Source organism: Haliaeetus leucocephalus, unplaced genomic scaffold, assembly GCF_000737465.1.
Source record: "Haliaeetus leucocephalus isolate CR32 unplaced genomic scaffold, Haliaeetus_leucocephalus-4.0 Scaffold151, whole genome shotgun sequence".
Taxonomy (NCBI): domain Eukaryota; kingdom Metazoa; phylum Chordata; class Aves; order Accipitriformes; family Accipitridae; genus Haliaeetus; species Haliaeetus leucocephalus.
The window spans coordinates 2,109,066-2,127,814 of record NW_010972587.1 but is presented as its reverse complement, the minus strand read 5'-3'; the positions used below and the strand labels follow the sequence as shown (position 1 = coordinate 2,127,814).

Below are 18,749 nucleotides of genomic sequence, written 5' to 3'. Positions count from 1 at the left end.
GGCCCGCGACCGCCCCCCCCGCGCCCACCCCCCCCCCCCCCCCCCCCAGTTTATATACTGGGCATGACATCACATGGTATGGAATACCCCTGTGGCCAGTTGGGGTCAGCTGTCCTGGCTGTGTCCCCTCCCAACTCCTTGTGCCCCTCCAGCTGTCTTGCTGGCTGGGCATGAGAAGCTGAAAAACCCTTGACTTGGTATAAACACGGCTGAGCAACAACTGAAAACATCAGTGTGTTATCAACATTCTTCTCATACTGAACCCAAAACATAACACTGTACTGGCTACTAGAAAGAAAATTAACTCTATCCCAGACGAAACCAGGACAACTGCATAACTTTATGTCCAGACAGTGGTTATTCAATCCTCTTGCCCTTCTGCTTCAAAATGGTGGCTGTATTTGGTCTGACAGAAAGACTCTCTTATGGGAAAGAAACAGAAGAAAAAGGCAGGTTTTCTAGATCAAGAGCTAGTGCATATATGCAGAAGAACGACAAGCTGGCGGAGTAGAAAATAAATTCACCAATGACTCCCAGACAGCTACAAACTTATACGAAGTTTTCCTTTTACTTAGCTGGCAAAGTAGTCTGAGAGACAGTGCTTTGCATCTCAAGCATATTGAGCTTTACACAGAAAACAGGCTATACTAGAGGGGCAGTCACCTTGAAGCAATGGTCTTGTGATCTTTTAAGTTTGCATAGCATAATGAATATGCAGTGAAGTTGGTTTTTTTTAATTATTTATTATGTTTCCAGTGGTATATTAGTGTTCTGATTTAAAAAAAGATCCAAAGGGAAGGAGATTTATATATGACATATACAGAAAGCCTACTTATGATGTAGTTGTAGTGGGCCACACATTATACTTTCATCTTGAGTGATCTTTTCCCAGATTTCTTCTTCTAGCAGTAGCTGGAATCGGAGGGTTTAGATTTCTGAAATATCTCAGAACTTGCACCCTTCATTTTTATTTATGGCTGGTTGTGTGATTTATTTCCTCCAGCCCACATGTGTAGCTCTTCTGTACTTGCACCTCCACAAAGAACGTAACTAGTCATCTTGCTATCCATTGGCAGTAACCTGGCAGGACTGCCAAAGTACCTTATCAATATGACATAATCATATTAATGAATGTTAAGGATGTGATAAAAGCTGTTTATTCACTGATGTTCTTAATGGTCCTGTTTGACCTGTTCCTTCCATTGATCCTGAAGGTTTGTCCCTTGCTCTCAGAAAGGCTACCTAAAACATGGAAAGCAGCTATTTAGCTTCAGCATTTAGGCTCCATCTGTGCATCAGTTGTATCAATTTCCCATTCTGCAGCAACTCACAGTTCATCTTACAGTTCTTTTTTCCTATTCAGATGTCTGGCAAGAAAGGGCTGGGGAAGTAGGGACTAAACCTCATCTCCCAGAATTAGTGGACTACTACTGTCAAGGGAGACCAAAGCAGGAAATATTTCTGTGCTGTAACAGAACAGGCAAATGTCCCTAAAGATCTTGGAGATCTAAAGATCTCTGCAAAAATTATTTGTCCTTCAAAGGCAATCTACTATAGAGAAAAGCCTTCTGTGGAAGACCTGTAAGAGGAGGTGCAAGGGGTTAAGCACAAGCACGCAGGCCCTTCCAAAGGCCTGGACAACTTTCGGGAGCAGAGCTGGCTAAGGAGATAGCTGGGTGTTCCTGGGAGGAGTTCTGTGACCCAGGGAGATACAGCAGGGAGTTCTGCTGCAACAGCCTTCATGATTCATCTGCTTGTGCCAAGCTGTGTGCCAAGGCCCTGGAACATGACAGTCACAGAGATCAAGGGGAAAGCTCTCATACATGTTTTCCACTCTCACAGCTGCAGTGAGAAATGCTAAGAAAGTGGGATTTTTGGCATTCTGGAGTTCAGGTGCCAGACACTGGTTGGGACGACCAGCACTGTCTTGAGCTTCTTTTTTTACATTCACCTCTGAATTTCTCCACTTTGTCCCCTATGGTATTTTTCTCCCAGTATTTACACATTCTTTGTCTCCTTCTCCCCTCCATGTCATTGCTGCTTTTCAGATTTTGTTAATATTTCCACGGTATATTTAATAAATATACTCTCTAGACATATATGAAAAAACAAAAAAATAGTTTCATACAAAGACCTTGCAAACTATTCTGCAAGTACTCTTACATGTCCTAATTTTTGGCAATTACATGTGAAAATGTTTGTAGAATTGGATCAATAAAGAAGCATATAGCAAGAGGGTTTACTCCTTTTTTTAAAGTGTTTTAGTATCCATATATTTAATACCCTGCCTTTCTTATTTTAGAGCTTTAGTTCTTCATAGCTGCCACCTGAAAGCCAGCTGGTACTGGTTTCTACTACGTGGCATGTTTTAGCCTGAGGAGGATTCGGATGGGTCCAGCTGCACTAGAGAAACTTGTTCAAGGCAGGTAGTTTTTGTCCCTGACTTGTTTTTATTACCATAATAATTTTTTTTTTTTTACTAAATATGAAACAGGAAAAGCATGGGGAATCCCCCACCCCAACCGCCCTACAAATTGAAACCTCTTTCTAAGTACTGGTTGGCAATACAGATAAGGATGACATCCACAGTCTTTATCAGGAAGCCAAGGTTTGGAGAGAGAGAGAGAAAGTATTACTCCAAATGGTATATGAATTTTTGAAGGATGTATGTACCATTAAGCTTGTTTTTCTGCCACCTCCCCTGGTCTGACAGACATTAATTACCTCTGTTTACAAGCCTTTAGCCTTAGACCATGCTGGCTCCGTAAGGAGGCTTGTCCGTGAAGGTTTGTTGCTGATCGTGCCATCTGGTGGAGAAAAGTTTTTTTTCCATCTACAGCACGCAAAGAAAGGCTCTTAGAAATAGAGGGACAAAACTTGCACAAACCCACTGATGCCACTGGAAAAGCAGGGCATAAACTAAACTCTGACTGCAGATGAAGAAGCCACGCAAAATACTGGTCTGTGCTTTGTTTGGTTCCATTGAAGTATTAATATCTTGGTTATCTCTTGCCTCCAGAGAAAGCAAGTGCATGGGCTTTTTGGCATTCCTTCATTCAGCTGGTTTCACTGGGTCCATCTTAGCATCTTAGTTTAGACCACCCCTGTTGTTTAAAAATAATCTTTTTAGCTGTGGTAGCTTTGAGTCTGTGCATTTTTCTTGGCAGTTTCTTCTGCTGTTCTTTGTGTACCTGGAGAGATATGCAGGCACTGGGCTTTGACTTCTGACCCACCTTATTTATCTTAACACCATGTTTTTCAGATATGAGCCAAGGCTGCAGGGCACACAGCATGGTAGAACACCTTGAGAGAATTATACCACGGTAGCATTACTCACAAGGGAAAAATCCCAAAATCCACCACTGTGGGTCTGTAAGATATTGCTGCATCACGACTTGGCTGTCAAGAGACAGGCTGCAGTTCCTTCACATAAGCAAAACAAGCCTCACATAAACATATTCAGAAATGCACTGCCATGAGATATTTGAGAGCACAGATCTTCTGGCTTTCTGTGCTAAAATACAGTGTTTCAAGATGATTCATGAGAACGCTTGGTTTTCCTACTATCTACTGTAGACAGTCTGGTAGAATACAGACCATCCCTTTTGGCAGATAATTGCCTATCCTGATCTTTAACTCATTCAATGCAGATGCTACAATATCTAATTTCCTTTTTCTTACCGGATGGGATGTAGGTAAAGCTCCAGAGAATCATTGACTTAGACCTGCCTTACCCTCCTCCTGATCCCTCATCAGCCACATTATCTACTATACCTGCTCTGCTCAAAGAAACCTATCAGTTGTGGGGCTTACTCGGCTGCACAGCCACACTAGAATGGTTGTGTTTAATGGTGAGATAGTGAAGATTCAGCATGCATTTCTTTGGTTGGCATGCTACTTCACAGAGATCTGTTCCCATCCACCTCTTCCATCCTCTTGCTGCCCCTTCTGTTATACTGGCACAGATGTTTGTGCATCTATTGCATAAAGTGGATAAAGTGATCTGGCACACCTGAGAAATAATGCATTTTTTTCTGCAGATCAGTTCCCAGAGGTAGTCCTCAGTAGCTACGCAGGGGCTGGGCCAGGACATCACTGGAATGGTAGCAGACAGGTAGGCAGGGGAAAAGGTGGGATCTGCTTCAGCTAGCTTAGCAGCAGCACTACTGAAGGTGAAGCTTACAGAAAGCTTGGCTGATTTCAGAGCACACCACCTCACTGCTGGTTGCAAGCTCTGGTGGTGAGACCTTTTTTGGAAGCAGTGTAATGTCGGATTGACTCAGCCACCTTGCATGTTTAGGTGGTTAGGTGATGCAGCTGAGCCCATCAAATCTCTCACTGAAAGAATGTCCTGAGCCCATCTAATGCCCTATTGAAACAATGGCCCTGCCAGGAGCTGTGCATTCCCAGCCAAGTATTTCTTTTGAGTTGGCTTTGGCTCATTTGACCACAGATTTAGCTGATTCAACAGCAGGATATTTACTTCTGTTTACTGCTAGTATGTCAGCTTGCTTTATCATGCAGTCACATGAACACGAGACATCATAAAGAAAGCAGCAGGAACACACAGCTGGAAGCAAAGAACTGGAGATGGAAATGGGGAAATAACCCCTTCTGAAGGCAGGGAGCCATTCAGTGGTCTTTCCCTTATCATCTAACCACACCTTGAATGTCCTGCCATTACCTGTGGTATCAGTCATCTGGGTTGATAAGCCCCTGCAGTATCTCCTGTGATAGAACTGGACCCAAATTCTCAGAAGTTTCCCTCAGGTGTTACTCAGGCAGAAGTAAAGAGTACGTAATCACTTTAGCTAGTCCCAGACAGCTTTTTCCTGTGTTGCAAAGGAGTTGAACCCTTTCTTTGCAAGATGAGTTGGGTTGATTGTACTGATGAAGACACTTCTGATGGTAATTTGCAGGCCATTCTGGTTTATAGCTCATTTGCCCTGTACTTCAAGCTGAACCTGTTCTCTTCTGTGAAAGCTTCTTTGGAAATGTACACCTTGACATCTGGAGAGAGCATGTCTCAGCTGTGTATTTTGCATTCCACTTGTGCAGATATTAAGGGAATTTCCTTTGTGATAGCAAATACACACATTTTACTGTGGCAACTTTTTCATAAAAGACTGAGAAGTGAGACCCTCTTTCATCTTGTGGATAGTCATTCCACCACTCTCAAAGCTTTTTCCCCACAGTTCCAAAATTATGATCTTGGTATTTCTTTGCCTACTAGCAGGCATGATTTGCTGTTGTTATTACAGCTCCAGCAAATAAAGTTGCTCAAGCTCAAAACATCACTCCCTCTGCTGTTGACGGTACTTTCTTAGCAAAAGTTACTGCCCTTGCAACACAGTAAGTCAGAAGGATCACTACCCACATCTCAGTGGGTTCAGTTCACAGTCTGGCACATTAAACTGTTACTCAGATTATTGCATCCAAGGGAGACCACGACATGGGCACACATTCCTCTTTGCTGACACAGATGGTGTTATCTATTAATATGTATAATATGATTGAAATAACCAGGGAGCTGCTAAGTCCTGTGTACAGCCCCCATGAGTTAATATTTAAAATAGGGAAACAATAACTAGACATGATTTAGGGTTTAGGAACTAACTACTAGACAATGGGGCTTTATGTTTATGTCAGAAAAGGTAATGGATTGTGGTCTGGTCAATAAACCTTGAAGAACCGCTTGGAACTGCGAGGATTAGGGAAGAAGTAGGTAAAAGGTAATTCCTGCAGGGGGAGATTGGGACCACTGACTCATTGACCACCTACTCAAATGATACCACCTACTCAAAAGAAGACAATGAAGGAAGAAGTCAGAGCCTGCATGCTAATTTACATGAGAGGCGAAGAAGAAAGAACCAATCATTAAGGAAAATAACAATGAATATGTATTAGTTAAGTGTATAAATGTGAGAATTTTTGAGACAAGGGTGTGCTGTCTTGAGACAGGCACCCATTCATGTGCATCAATGAAATTAATTTGAAAATACCTCGACTCTGTGTGTTATTGGCTTGCACACCGGGTAAATGAACTCCGTTTGTGGGACAACAACGGGAAAGGACGATTGTCGCTGGAAGAGGAGAAGCCGCAAGTAGCTGGGGAGCGGTACTGTCTCACATCGCTGTCAGCGTGTGCACATGGAATAAGAGTTAAGAGTCCTTTTGGTCCGTGCAGCCATACAATTATTATCTGGAAGACCAAAAAGATGACTGCAGTAAAACTAAGGAAACTTTATGGTTTTATCTATGCTTTATATATGCATATCAGCTCTCCATTTTCATGACGTTTTGCTTCCAGTTTTCAATGCAAGCAATGCATTTTTAGAGCCCAAGGTCTCTGGCTGCTTCTTCTGCTACAACCCAATCCTGTCAAGCCACTTTTGCAGAAAAGTCTTTCTAGAAGTTTGTTTCATTTCAGTCATTCCTAGCCCCAAAATGTTAAACCCCATTAGTCAATAAGGATGTCACATCCTAAAATAATTTCTTTAGATATCTTTGTATGCATTGATTTACATCCATTTTTAAAAGGAAACTCCGGAGATCAGGGGACTGCTTATCTTACTTTTATACTCAATAAAAATGCTGAGAATTCTTAACTACAAGATATTTAAACCATGGCTTGCTCAGGGACAAGTAACTGATTAGAAAATTAACCACCCTTTAAAAATAATATCCCAATGATTTCTGATTTGTGTGACACCCTGTGAATTATTATAGGCTCTCAAATGAGTAAAGCTCTCTTCACGGAAGCAGAAACAGCTGGTGTAGCACAGACTGGTTCAGCTAAATACAGCACACTGAAAAATAGGACCGACATAGAAACCTTCCACAGATCTTCCCTTTATACAGGGGACAAGAACAGAGAGTTGCCAGTCCATGGGAGGCTGCAGAGGCAGGCAATGAGCCACTAAGGCTCAGAGCCAGCCAGTCTCCCAAAGACTTCAAGACCACTTATAGGCACATAAATATGTTGTGGAGTGCCTGAGGAACTCTGAGGGCTTCTGGCTGAGAGCTTGGTAGCTGTACATGAAAATCGGGCTTTCTCGCTATTTTGTTTCTGTGTGACTGAAAGAGGTGCCTCCCGCCCTGCCCCGCTTCCCTCAATCCTGTTTCCAGCCGTGTCGTGTCACTCTTCTCCCTCGTCCCAGCTCCGAAACGTGCAGTAAGGCATCACCTTGCTGTCTGAACCAGTCATGGCTGTTCTGCCTAGCAGAGTCGGATGAATCTCCCAGTTCACACAGACTAAGGGGCAGAAGCAAGTATCCAAGCTGTGTTCCTGGGGAGGAGCAGGACACGTGCCTCTAAGAAGCAACATGCCGTTCCGCTGACTCTGCCATCTCATATAATGTGTGCCAAGAGCACATCTTTCACTAAATTCGCTAGTTTCCCAAAGTTTCTGATTTTCAAACTACCTGTATTTTAATTTCTCTCTTTGGCATCCAAGACAAGGTTTGAATGACACCCAAGTGCAGCTGCTTCTGTAATCTTGCATCTAGTTCCACAAAAACAACTTACTGTGGGTGCTGAGCAACCCCAGCTCAGCGCCAGCCTCCCATGCGTCCGTCCACTCTGCTGTTGGCTGGACCTCACTGAGACTGTAGGTTTAAGGGTATAGAATTAAGGTTTACATGTCCACCCCGATAAAGGCAAAGCTATCCATGAATCAAAATAGCCTTTATGGGCAAGTTTTGCTTGGGCTGTGTTTGGGAAACAAATCTACTACATCTCCCTCCCTCTTTTTTTCTACCTGTAGACCAAAGTCTTATGCAAACTGCACCTGAAGAAAAGCTGAAGAAGTGAGTCTCTTGGGAACGATACTAGCTAAAAGACATTGGTACATTGTTAATCCTGATCAGAAGAATCATCTTACCACTCAGAGCTAAGTGAAATTGTGTGTTTTCAGAAATGTATCACAATTGCCTGAAGGACGATGTATGACCACCACTATTGGTTTCTCCTCTCAACTGGACTGACAAATAGGAAACCAGTTTTTGACTAACCACCACAAGAAATGCATTTAACAAGTAAACCACTTTGAATCCCAGAAAGACCTTAAGATTGCCTTTCCACTCCTTGGAGAGACGCGCTTTATTTCACAACAGTTGATGCTGTATAATAGAAGCGGCTTTTTACATTCAGCTCAGAGACAGAAACCTGAGTGGAATCAATATGCACACATGTAGATGAATTACAAGATCTTAATCAAAGCTTTTAATACGCAACTCCAGTGTATTGGAAAACAAAACCTATTCAGTCCCTCTAGTTAGTTAAACAGAAGCAGTTATTTTCTGTTAGCAACAGAAAATAAAAGTGTGCAAATGGTTTATTTTTCCCCAAAGAGTAAGGAGGATTAAAAATATTATGGGCAGAGTAAGGAAGCAGAACAAGGACTGTTTCTTTGTTAAACAGGAGACCAAAAAAAATGTCAAACTTGTCAACTATGCAGCTTCATTTCTGGAAATGCTGAGCACATGCCATTCTCCGTTAAGTACAACTGAACGGGAAGAAGTTCACACTGACAAATCTGGGCCTGCTATTCAGATGCCTAATTGTGGAGTTAAGCATCTAAACTTAGACCTTATATTTAAAAACCTGCCTATATGTATATGTGCTATATACTCCTCTCAGTTGTCTCTTAATTCACTGTCTCACTTTTTTCTTTCCTTTTTTTTTTTTTTCCTTTTTTTTTTTTTAAATCACAGCCACCTCTGTTCTGTGGTCCCGGTAGCCGTGATTACTCCATGTGCTTCGCCTGATTGGAACACAGCTCCTTTAAACAAGTTTGCTTCTCAGCTTCTGCTTTGTAAGGAAGTAAAAAATACAACTGATTTCTGTGCTGAAGTCATTAAGAATTACATTCTTATGCTGTGCTTCAACCAGAGATCTCCTCCCTGCACTTCCTGGATGTGACACAGCTGTCTACGGTTCTAAAAATAATCCTGTTCTTTTCTGACACACTGCTAGCCTGCTAGTTACCCACATGGCGGTGCTGGACTTCTTGGAGCTCCTTAAATGTAACCACGTGCCTTCAAATAAAAGGCTTGTGTTCATATTCTAGTGAAGCCACTAACAAATCAGAATGTATCTTTCCAATGCTAATCTTCAAGTAACCTTTGGATCATCCCCACTACCTGCTTCTAAAGACATAATTTACTTTCATGTTTAATCTGTCCATGTCTGTTCCTGCCTTTCCATTATAAAGGCAGCATGTTGTGCCTATTAGCGCAGCTGGGAAGGCACATGCAACTCCTGTGCAGGCAAATTACCTCTTAATTCACGTTAACCTGACTCCTCCTGTATTTTAAGCAATTATTTTTTTTTTCTGGATTGGAAGGCGGTCAAGGGTTCCTAGGTAAAAAAAAAGCAACACCGGGTGAGCTCAATATATTTATGTGAGCAGTGAATACAATTTCTGCCTCGAGTCCAGAATGCCCTAAAATATGGCATAATTATACTTTATATGAAAGGGCAGACTGAAACAGGAAAGGGAGCTTTCTCATGCACCTACTAAAGGGAAATGACAAAGACTAAAGTTTGAAAGGATTAGTAACTGCCTCGCAATTAAAACAAAGAAAAGGGATCACATTTCCCCTTTCTTTAGTTCTTGTTGTACTGCAGATTGTAACTATGACCCTTTGGGCTGGGTTGAATCCCCTACAGCAGGGCTGACAGGGCACTGCAGTTACACGAGGCGATGGAGTACGTCCTACCCCCAAGGTCCGTTAGACCTTTCAGCTACTGGAGGAAGATAGGAGCACGATCCAAGTCAGTTAGATGAAAGCAGAAACAGTAACTTCAGCGAGACAAGCTCTGTAGGGAGAGGTGATGCGTTTTTGTTGGACCAGCTGATACAGTTGGAAAAAAGCAGAGCAGCTTTTGGGAGCACTAACGAAGGGGAGGCGGAACAATAGCTGCCTCCTCTCAGGAAGGTTAACCGTCGCTGCGGACTAGTCTGGCAAAGATTTTATACTGTCTGAATCCAGCTATTTATTTTTTTGCATGGCATTTCTATTTTCAATTTTTATATTATTAAAAGCTAGCTTAGACTAAATTTGTCAACTACTGCAGCACAGCAAGAATTCATACAATTCAGCTCTTGCATTCTTTGCAATACCTGCCTGGAGATAAACCCACACCTCTCCCCGCTGCTTAGCATGGGTCTTTTTGGCAAGATGTCTCTGTGTCTTAGAATAGGATTTCTCATTACCCGAGACTATATGCGCTCCTGCTGATAGTTTTTCACTTCATGTTCTTAACCTTCTGTGGCTGACATCCCAATCATCTTTGCAGCAACTGAGCTGTCAAATGGAAGCCTGAGACTGTAAGCAGAGAGAGAGCATCAGCAGGAAGAGAAAGAATTTGTATGGAGCAGAAAGCTGGTGCTTTTCTGCATCTACCTAGTTAGTACAGCAACAGAAAGACCTGCATCTTCACAGTTAGAAGAGTGAAATTCTTGTGCAAAACAAAACCTACCTTCACTGTATACCCAGTCTACCTTTCATTTATTCAACATTCTTTTTTGTTTTCTCATTAAAGAGGGAAGTTGAGTTGTGAATGGCTAACGTGAAATTTTAAGAGGAAAAAACCCGTAACACAAGCAAACACCTGCAAATCTGCAATCCAAACTCTGCTTCTTTTAAAATCCAGGTAAGACACCAGCTACGCAACTGGGAGCAAAACAGACATCTTGGGAGAAAAATCGTACTATGAAAGGTGATGTGAGAGACACTAAGGCTTGCTCTCCAAATTCCCTTAAACTGCAAGCCTCATGGTTGTTAAAAACAAGAAGATAAAAAGCTCTCTCATCTCTCAGAGTGAGCCTTCTTTTTCCCTTCCTAAGCACACTGGTCAATTTCAGGCTAGCCGTTTCTAAATCACTGCTAAATACATTAAAAGTATGCCAGTGTTTAGTAGCACAGTATTGCTGAAGAGCAAGCCCCTTCTCAGCAGCCCAACTGTATAAATACATACAGGCAGTTAACGAAATCCATCATTACCTTTTGATAGATTTTGCAGAAGATGTGACAAATTAGACATGGGTTAGACATTAGCTGTACTCCAAAATGTTATAAAAACACTCTTCTGAAGCTCCTATTATATAAGACATTATAAAAATGGGATTTTTACCTTAATACTTAAACCAGCATTGACTACCACTAATATTTTAGAAAAAGTTTAATAAAAATCTATGGGTATCCCAAACAGGGCTTTAATGTTGCTTTAGTCTGAGGCCATCACTGGGCATTCATTTCACGAAATGAAACAGAGAGAGGATACATTTCTGCTGAATTGCAGCTCTGTCTTGAAGGTAGACTTCCTGCAAGACAAACCTCCTTTTCATACATGTAACAGCAGCAAACCACCCTCCTTCAACCTCAAGCCTGAGAGAGTAGCTGTTCACCCATCAACAGGAAAACTCCTCTGGCACAGTGCCCCCAAAGCCTGCAAGAACTTAGCAAGTCATACAAAACCAGATACACTGAGTTACCAACGTTAAAGGTAACACAAAGCTTTGAACTGAGCATCGCTTAAGTGAAGGCATACTTCCTATTCATTTGGGGAAAATTAGAAAACGTCGTGCATGTTGTTCTAAAAGTGTTTTCAGGGACAAGGCTAGCAGAGATAACTTACCACGAGTCACTCGTTTTAATCAGAGGCATCTGGATCTGCTCTAACTTTTAAATGCCACCCTCGTATCTATGCTAGCTTTTCCACTGGAACTACATCAATGGTAGCTTTTTAAAGTAAAGAATGATAATATAAGCAGCAAAGCACTCAGTAGCAGAAAAAGACCAAGGTCCATCTTGCTACCATGGTTTAGTCATATGTAGAATATGAAGTAAAATGAAAAGCAGAAAGCAAACACCAGGGTTTGTACAGTACGGCTCCAATTGCGATGGCAAATAGAGGGTGATGACTACATATTGTTAAAGATGCCAAGTCTCTGATTTCCCTTTCAGGAAAGCCAAAACTGAATGAAATACATATAATTAGCAGGAAAACATATTAAAGTGATGTAGTAAAAACTAGAATAAGCAAGTTTCCCACCAGGTAAGTATCAGTAATTTTTATAAGACTCCAATTTTACCTTGGGATTTAAAATTTCCCTCATTTGTGTCATAAATTCAGTCCCAAAACATGCAAACTCCTTGAAATATTTACACAGACAGAAATCCAAGTGGCACCATTTTGTCTTATACACACCTAGACCCCCAAAGTGTACACAATTCAAGCAGAAGATGAAAAAAGACAAGAACAACTGTTCTCCCCTGCAATAAGCAGGTGTCAAGTGATTAAAAATTTATTCCCACCCTACACACGGTATCCATAGAAACAATACATACAAAGATCTATTCATCCCATGATTACACAAGCCTCCTGGATTTAATATTTTGAACCATGTGACAAAGTTCAACATACTTTGTTTGCAAGATACAACAGGTAAATCTCAAAGGAGAGTTCTTGAACATATGAAAAAAAATCACGTCACTTAAGTGACCTCCACGACTTACACATTCCAGCAACAGACTGTATTTATAATGTATTGTTTTAATGATACTGCTAACCTTCTCTTGCAGATCCGCTCCTCTCCTTAAGGAGTCTTTTGTATTTTCAGACATGGTTGTTTTGTTCATTCTACCACTTCATATATATTTACATCAGACTCATCCCAAATATTGTTGTCATACAGGCTTCTAATTCAGTTGTTGTTTTATAACTGTAAGTGTCTTTGTGGTCTATCTACATTTTAGAAGAACTTGTGCACAGCACAAATTATTATTAATGCAAATGGCTTTCTCAGCATATGTACTGAAGGATATGCATCCAGAGATTGACTGTCTGAACACATCTTTCAGTAGTCCAGGCTGTATTTTTAAACTAATTATATAGATTTATAAAAACGTATACAAAAAATTATCCTTGAACCAGTACAATGTCTAAGACACAGTTGGTAAAGATGTAAAATTACTCAGGTATTTCTAACTCTGAAATGATATAGAGTGTTATGGTGTAAACTTAGGTTACACAGAGAAATAACTTTTTCTTAAATCAAGAACTCTGTAACAGAATAAATAATTTACAAGCTTGAGAAGATCTGCATTGTTTCCTACACAAAGACTTGTTACCTATATTGTAAAAAGCTTAGAGGAACTAAATATAATTTCCGTTGGCAGTTCTGAAACTTAAATACCTGTTTTTGTTCACATAATTCCCCTCTTTAAATCTGCTAGAGGTAGATGAAGCTAAAACGAACCCCAAAATGTAAGGATTAAGATACTGCAAATAAATTCTAACCCTGCAAATCTAGTGAACATATGTTCTCACCAGATTTACTGAAAGCAGTTATTTTCTCTTTCTTTTTTTAAATAGAACAGCACTCAACTTCTTCCTTCCATGTTGTCAAAATCGGTGCTTGATACTGTCATAAAATAATTTTCAAAGCATTCCTGAATTAGAGCAGAAGCAGGTCTCACCTCGCACTCTTCAGTCACTCTGATACCTTTCCGAGGACTGCCTGTTGAGGAAACGCTACCTAGCCAGCGCTGCCCAGACAGCCCCCGGGCCTCCCCCCAAAACAATGACAACAGACAAATCTGCAGATCCCAGCAAAAGTAACTCTTGGGGAAAGGTGCGGGAGTGAGGGAGGTGGGGCTTCAGCAGCAGAGAGAACCGGGCATCCTTCATGTCCAATACAGATGGTGACCTTTCCAAAGATTTCTCCAAAAATATTTTTAGCATGGGTGTCTGTGTGCAAGGGCTGCAAAATATTTGGTTATTACCACGAAATCAGAGATTTTATTAGGCTCACAAGTATTTACAAGATCTCATGTAAAGCCTTGGTTTTGGCATAGAGAAAATTATAAAGCAGTAACAGGATTTTCTAAAACATGAATGACTTCATTAATGTCCTGATAGACCAAAAGAAAAATTTAAGATGAACTGTTTGGATCTGATCTCCTACTTTTCTATAGCTTGGCCTGCGGCTTCAAGTTTTCCAATGTCTCCTCTAGTCTCTCTCCACCTGTAACTTTACCTACTTTCTTCAGCCAAAAACTGTCAATGTGTTGAAGCCAAACATACATAAGAAGGCATACAAGAAATAGCAATGAGCTTGGCGGCCCTTTTTAAAACTACTGAACAAAGTATGTTTCCTCTTCATCGTTCACCAGACAAAAAGGAGGAAGTTATCACTACATACCAGAACATCTGCATAAAAGTGCCTCCAAGTTTCTTCACAACAGCAATACTGGCATGATCACAAAGACAGGATTCCTTTTCTTTCTCTCTCTCTCTGTATTGTAACTGTAGCCATCATGACCTCATTTGGTATGCCAAAAATATAATTACTTCAGTACAATTTCCGCAGCAATTTGAAGTGTGCCTTTTTCTCTTTTAAGTTACCATTTAAATTTAATGGAAATGAGAGGACGGACTGAGATGGCAAAACCCCAGCATTTTACATAATTCAGTTCGTTTGGTTTAGTTACAGAATAATGATCCTGGCGGTTAAACTAAAACCATAGATCTAAATGAACGGGGCAATTTTGTGCATTCTAGAATCAATGCATATTTAAATACTTGTTTTCCTTCACAATATTATTAATCTCCAGAAACCCTTGCTTTATGGACGCTGAACCAATTTACTCTTATTGCTTTCCTGCTCGCTAAGCTTGAAGTGGGTGTAAGCTAAAATGCCCAACAATGTGCACAGAATCCCAAGGCCTTGATTAACAGACAGTGGATCCTTAAATAAGAGGCACCCTCCCAGGAGGGTGATGCAGAACTTGAAATGTCCAAACATGTTATACCTAGACATCTGTTAAGGATAACAGCAAATATCAGTATTATTTTTTGTAAAGAGAAACACTTGGCAACTTCATTAATTACATCCAACGCATGCAACGGTATGTCACACTGACTTCAACTCATGCAACTTTCCCCCACCTATGCAGCTATGACAATTAACCTCCACCTAAAGCCTTTCACCCATCGTACACTACAAACTGACATGCCAACACTTCCTCAAGGTAGCTGAAGTGTGGGTAAATATTCTTTGTAAGTATGACAGTCACATCAGTAAGTTAACCGCCATTACCTATACGAACCCCGAACAAAGAAACAAAATACACTAAAACATGAACATGCTTTTCCAGCTTCATCATTTAAGATAAAGCAGGCAGGTTACCAAACAGTTTTCCCACAGTAAATCAGCCCAAATGAATGCTAATATAATTCATCTGGAAACAGGAGAAACAACTAATGGTACAAAGGATACGTGACAGGTGATGTATTTCCAATGATCCAGTAAATGGACAAGTTTACCATAAAGGCTATTATTCCAGACAGCAGTACCATTATCTGTGGATTAATGGACACAGTCAGTAATCTGACACACTTTTGGCCATTTGTAGATATATTCCAGGTTATTCATTTAGTTTCCTTTACTTCCAAATGCAAAATATCAGCCAAAAAAACCATAGAGAGAACAAAAATAGAAACAGCTTCAAATCAGTACAGGCACTAGTGGTGTGTGTAAGTATCTCAGGGTATGATGTCCATAAATATATACTCATATAACCAAAAGCCTTTTCTCCTTTACTCTTAGTGAACATTTGAGAGTGATCTGGAAAACTGGGCTACTCATACACATAGAGGTTGTATTCTTTACCTTTGAGACAAAGTCTTATTTACGGTCACAACAAAAACTATTTTGGAAAAATATTCTGATTTTGTTATTGCAAATACTTGCTATCCCATTCATAAACTGTAGCGCTATGAGAAATGGCCCATTACTGAGCGGCATAATCAGCAGTGGTAAGAATATGCCACTGGCTTTTTTTTTTTGGACCCAAGGATAAAGGCAGAAATTATAGCCTTGCTGAAAATAAACTAGCAATCCTAGAGAATAACCAATGTTGGCATCCTTCCACAGAAGAGGAGTTGAGAGTGTCAAAAGTGAGCATGCTTATCTCTTTTTCTGAGTGGACAGTAAGAGCTGGAACTTGGGCACTTACATATTTTTAATTTAATACACTAGGGGAATCTTCTGGATTTTGTCAGATTTGCCTGTTGTTCAGATGCCCTCTAAACAGAAACAAGGAGGTAAACCAGTTGACAGACAGACTCCTCCAGGAGGAAAGGGGCAAACACAACAAGGGTTTTTTTTCTTTTGCACATGCCCCTCTCATCTCCTCTTAGACAATAACTATACAAAAATCTGTTTCACAAAGAAACAGATCTTACTATCAAATTCAACTACATCAATGCTGAATATTTATTTAAATAAAGTCAATAAAAGCCTTACCACAGCAGAAAGCGTCCAGGGCCCAAATATTCCCCCTTCTCCAAAGACTGGCTCGAAGAAGGGTATGATGAACAACAACATAGCTGAGGACATTGGTGCCTGATAGTACAGCAACTGCATAGAGTTTACCTGCAACTCATGTTGTTTAGCTCCTACCCACTAAAACCAAAAGAGAAAGCTGTTACGCACAAGGAAAAAAAAAACCCATAAATTGAAAACTTGAGCAAAAGCAAACTGGCTACTAACACAAAGGGAGTCTCGTGTGGACAATACTACGTAACAGATTGTTGAGCATCATCTTCTACCTTTGCCTAACCGAAGGCACATGTGTTTGTCTCTTGCAGGCACACAAGGCATGTGAGGAGAAAATCATATGCAGGGGCAGTGAAAAATGCCTGAGTGCCTAAACCTTCCTTTTCCCATTGCCTGGGGGTAAAGTATCATAGTTGAAGAAAAAGAAAAAAGTAGCAGAGCTGGGAAGAAAATGCCAGCTGCCTTCTATTCTCAAGACAAAGTCCAGATCCTGTCTATGATGGAGCCAAGCACCTTTGTCTAAGCAGAGATCTGCTTTTGCTCCCTTCTCCTTTTGCTCCACACACAAGCTAACAAAACCAGTCAACGTTTGTCTTTTGCCAGTTTACTGTGAATCTACTAGATTTCAATATTGACTATAACTTGGATTGTCAATGTAGCATCCTTTAAGAGACAACATTAGTTATCTAGTTATGAAGACAGATGTTAAAGCCAAAAAGATGCACCTTTATATTGTACTGAAGAATGACATTTACTTTAATACTTCATAAATCACATTAATTGGTAACACGGATTCCAGCATGTAAACTTGCTAAGTTCTTTTAAAAGAAGTCACAGAAAAATTTCACTCAGGTACCATTTTTCCAGTACGCACATCGTCACTTAAAGTTATTATGCAGCACCTCTCTCCTCCTCCTGCCGCAAAACAGGACAAGAGACAATTATTTATGGTCTCGCACACTACAGGTCAAAGAGCCTCACCTCTTCAGGAGGCGCAGTACGCCCGTTACAAAGAAATGCACGGTTAAGTTGATGATGACTATCACATCAACATGACCGGGGACTCTAATTTAGGAGGCTTTTACAGCTATGGCCGATAATGAACTGGTCGTGAGCTGTTAGTACAATGTTACACAGAAAGGGCGAAGGCAGTCCTTGGATACGTGTTTTTTCAACCATAATCAGCCACAAAGGTTATACTGTGCATATGTGTTAATGCACCCTCTATAAAAACTGTGTATAGTTGAAATTGAAGAAGGATGCTGACAAAATGTCAACAGCTCAAGGATAAACCATGGGAGTAACTGAAGGACTGGCAAACGTCCTTTCTAGGGAAAGGCTCAAATGCAAGGCACTTGCTTCCGCAAGGAGAACAGCTGTGCTCTCTAGAAAACCGGCGTTTTACCGATAAAGCCATCTTCACCCTTTGAAAGTACGCTCACCACCACGTGAAAGATGACAGCCCGGCTTTTAGCAGCAAGGACGATCAATTCCTTAAACAGCGTACCAGGGGCTGCGGCGGATTATCACAGTTTGTTTTGCGGTTTTGCTTAAAATAAATAACGGCGCGTGGAGGCTTTCCTGGAAGGCAGAGCGCTCTTTAAAGGCGATTCAACCGAGAGGCAGCCGCTCCAAGACCAAACACCGCCATCTCCCCCCCCACACACCCCCTTCCCGCCATTACCCACCACTTGGTAGAGGGAGGTCACCAGGACGCCCAAGGTGGCGAACGCCATCCCGAGGACGTTGAATTTCACGTCGTAGTAGGAGTTGAGGAAGACGCCCAGCGTGATGGGGACCTGTGGAGAGGGAAAAGGGCGCGGGGTTCGGACCGGGCTCCTCTCTGAGGCGTCGCCTCAGGGCGGGCGGAGGGAGGGAGGGAGGGAACCCCGCGCGCCCCCCCCCCCCCCCCCCCCCCCCCCCCCCGGGGGGGCGGCCGCCCCTCCCCGCTCCCCTCAGCCGCCTCCTCACCAGGGTGAGCTTGATACGGAGAGGGAAGGTCTTTCCGTAAGCCAGGCTCTGGATGACCACGATGACCGGCGTGGTCATGGCCTTAGCCAGCTGGTAGGTGCCGATGGTGTTGCTCTGGAGGGAGAGGTTGGTGAAGACGACGAAGCCGCAGAAGCTGAGGGCCAACGGCAGCACCTGGGAGGGTTGGAGGCTCTTGGGGGAGAAGGCGCCGAGAGCCTGGCACAGGTAAAGGCCGAGCCAGGTGATGGCGAAGTGGACCAGGGTGAGGCTGAGGTTGGGGAAACCCAGCCGCACGTACAGCCACTTGTTCAGGAAAACGATGCAGATGGAAGCCGCCAGATTCACCAGCAGTCCCGCCGCCAGACGACCCTGCGCCGGCATCCAGCCCATGGCGTCCCGCCGGGCCGGGCAGCAGCGGCTGAGGCAG

General features: G+C 41.9%; 1 protein-coding gene across 3 annotated transcripts; it reads right to left on the bottom strand.

The window, feature by feature from the left end:
- Positions 1–12,421: 12,421 nt before the first annotated feature.
- Positions 12,422–18,743, bottom strand: SLC35E3 (solute carrier family 35, member E3). Of its 3 annotated transcripts, XR_774004.1 has the most exons (6): positions 18,323–18,743; positions 18,040–18,150; positions 16,319–16,477; positions 15,290–15,372; positions 14,213–14,822; positions 12,422–13,771 (listed from the first exon to the last, which is right to left on the bottom strand). XR_774004.1 is itself a non-coding variant. In XM_010561753.1 (5 exons), exons 1-5 carry the CDS (start codon positions 18,710–18,712, stop codon positions 14,636–14,638), a joined length of 930 nt encoding a protein of 309 aa, XP_010560055.1. In that variant the 5' UTR covers positions 18,713–18,743; the 3' UTR covers positions 12,422–14,635. The 3 variants fall into 3 exon arrangements, 2 of the variants coding, with proteins under 2 accessions (XP_010560055.1, XP_010560056.1); XM_010561753.1 differs by having other exon boundaries at positions 12,422–14,822; XM_010561754.1 differs by lacking the exon at positions 16,319–16,477 and having other exon boundaries at positions 12,422–14,822.
- Between the last annotated feature and the right edge of the window lie 6 nt (positions 18,744–18,749).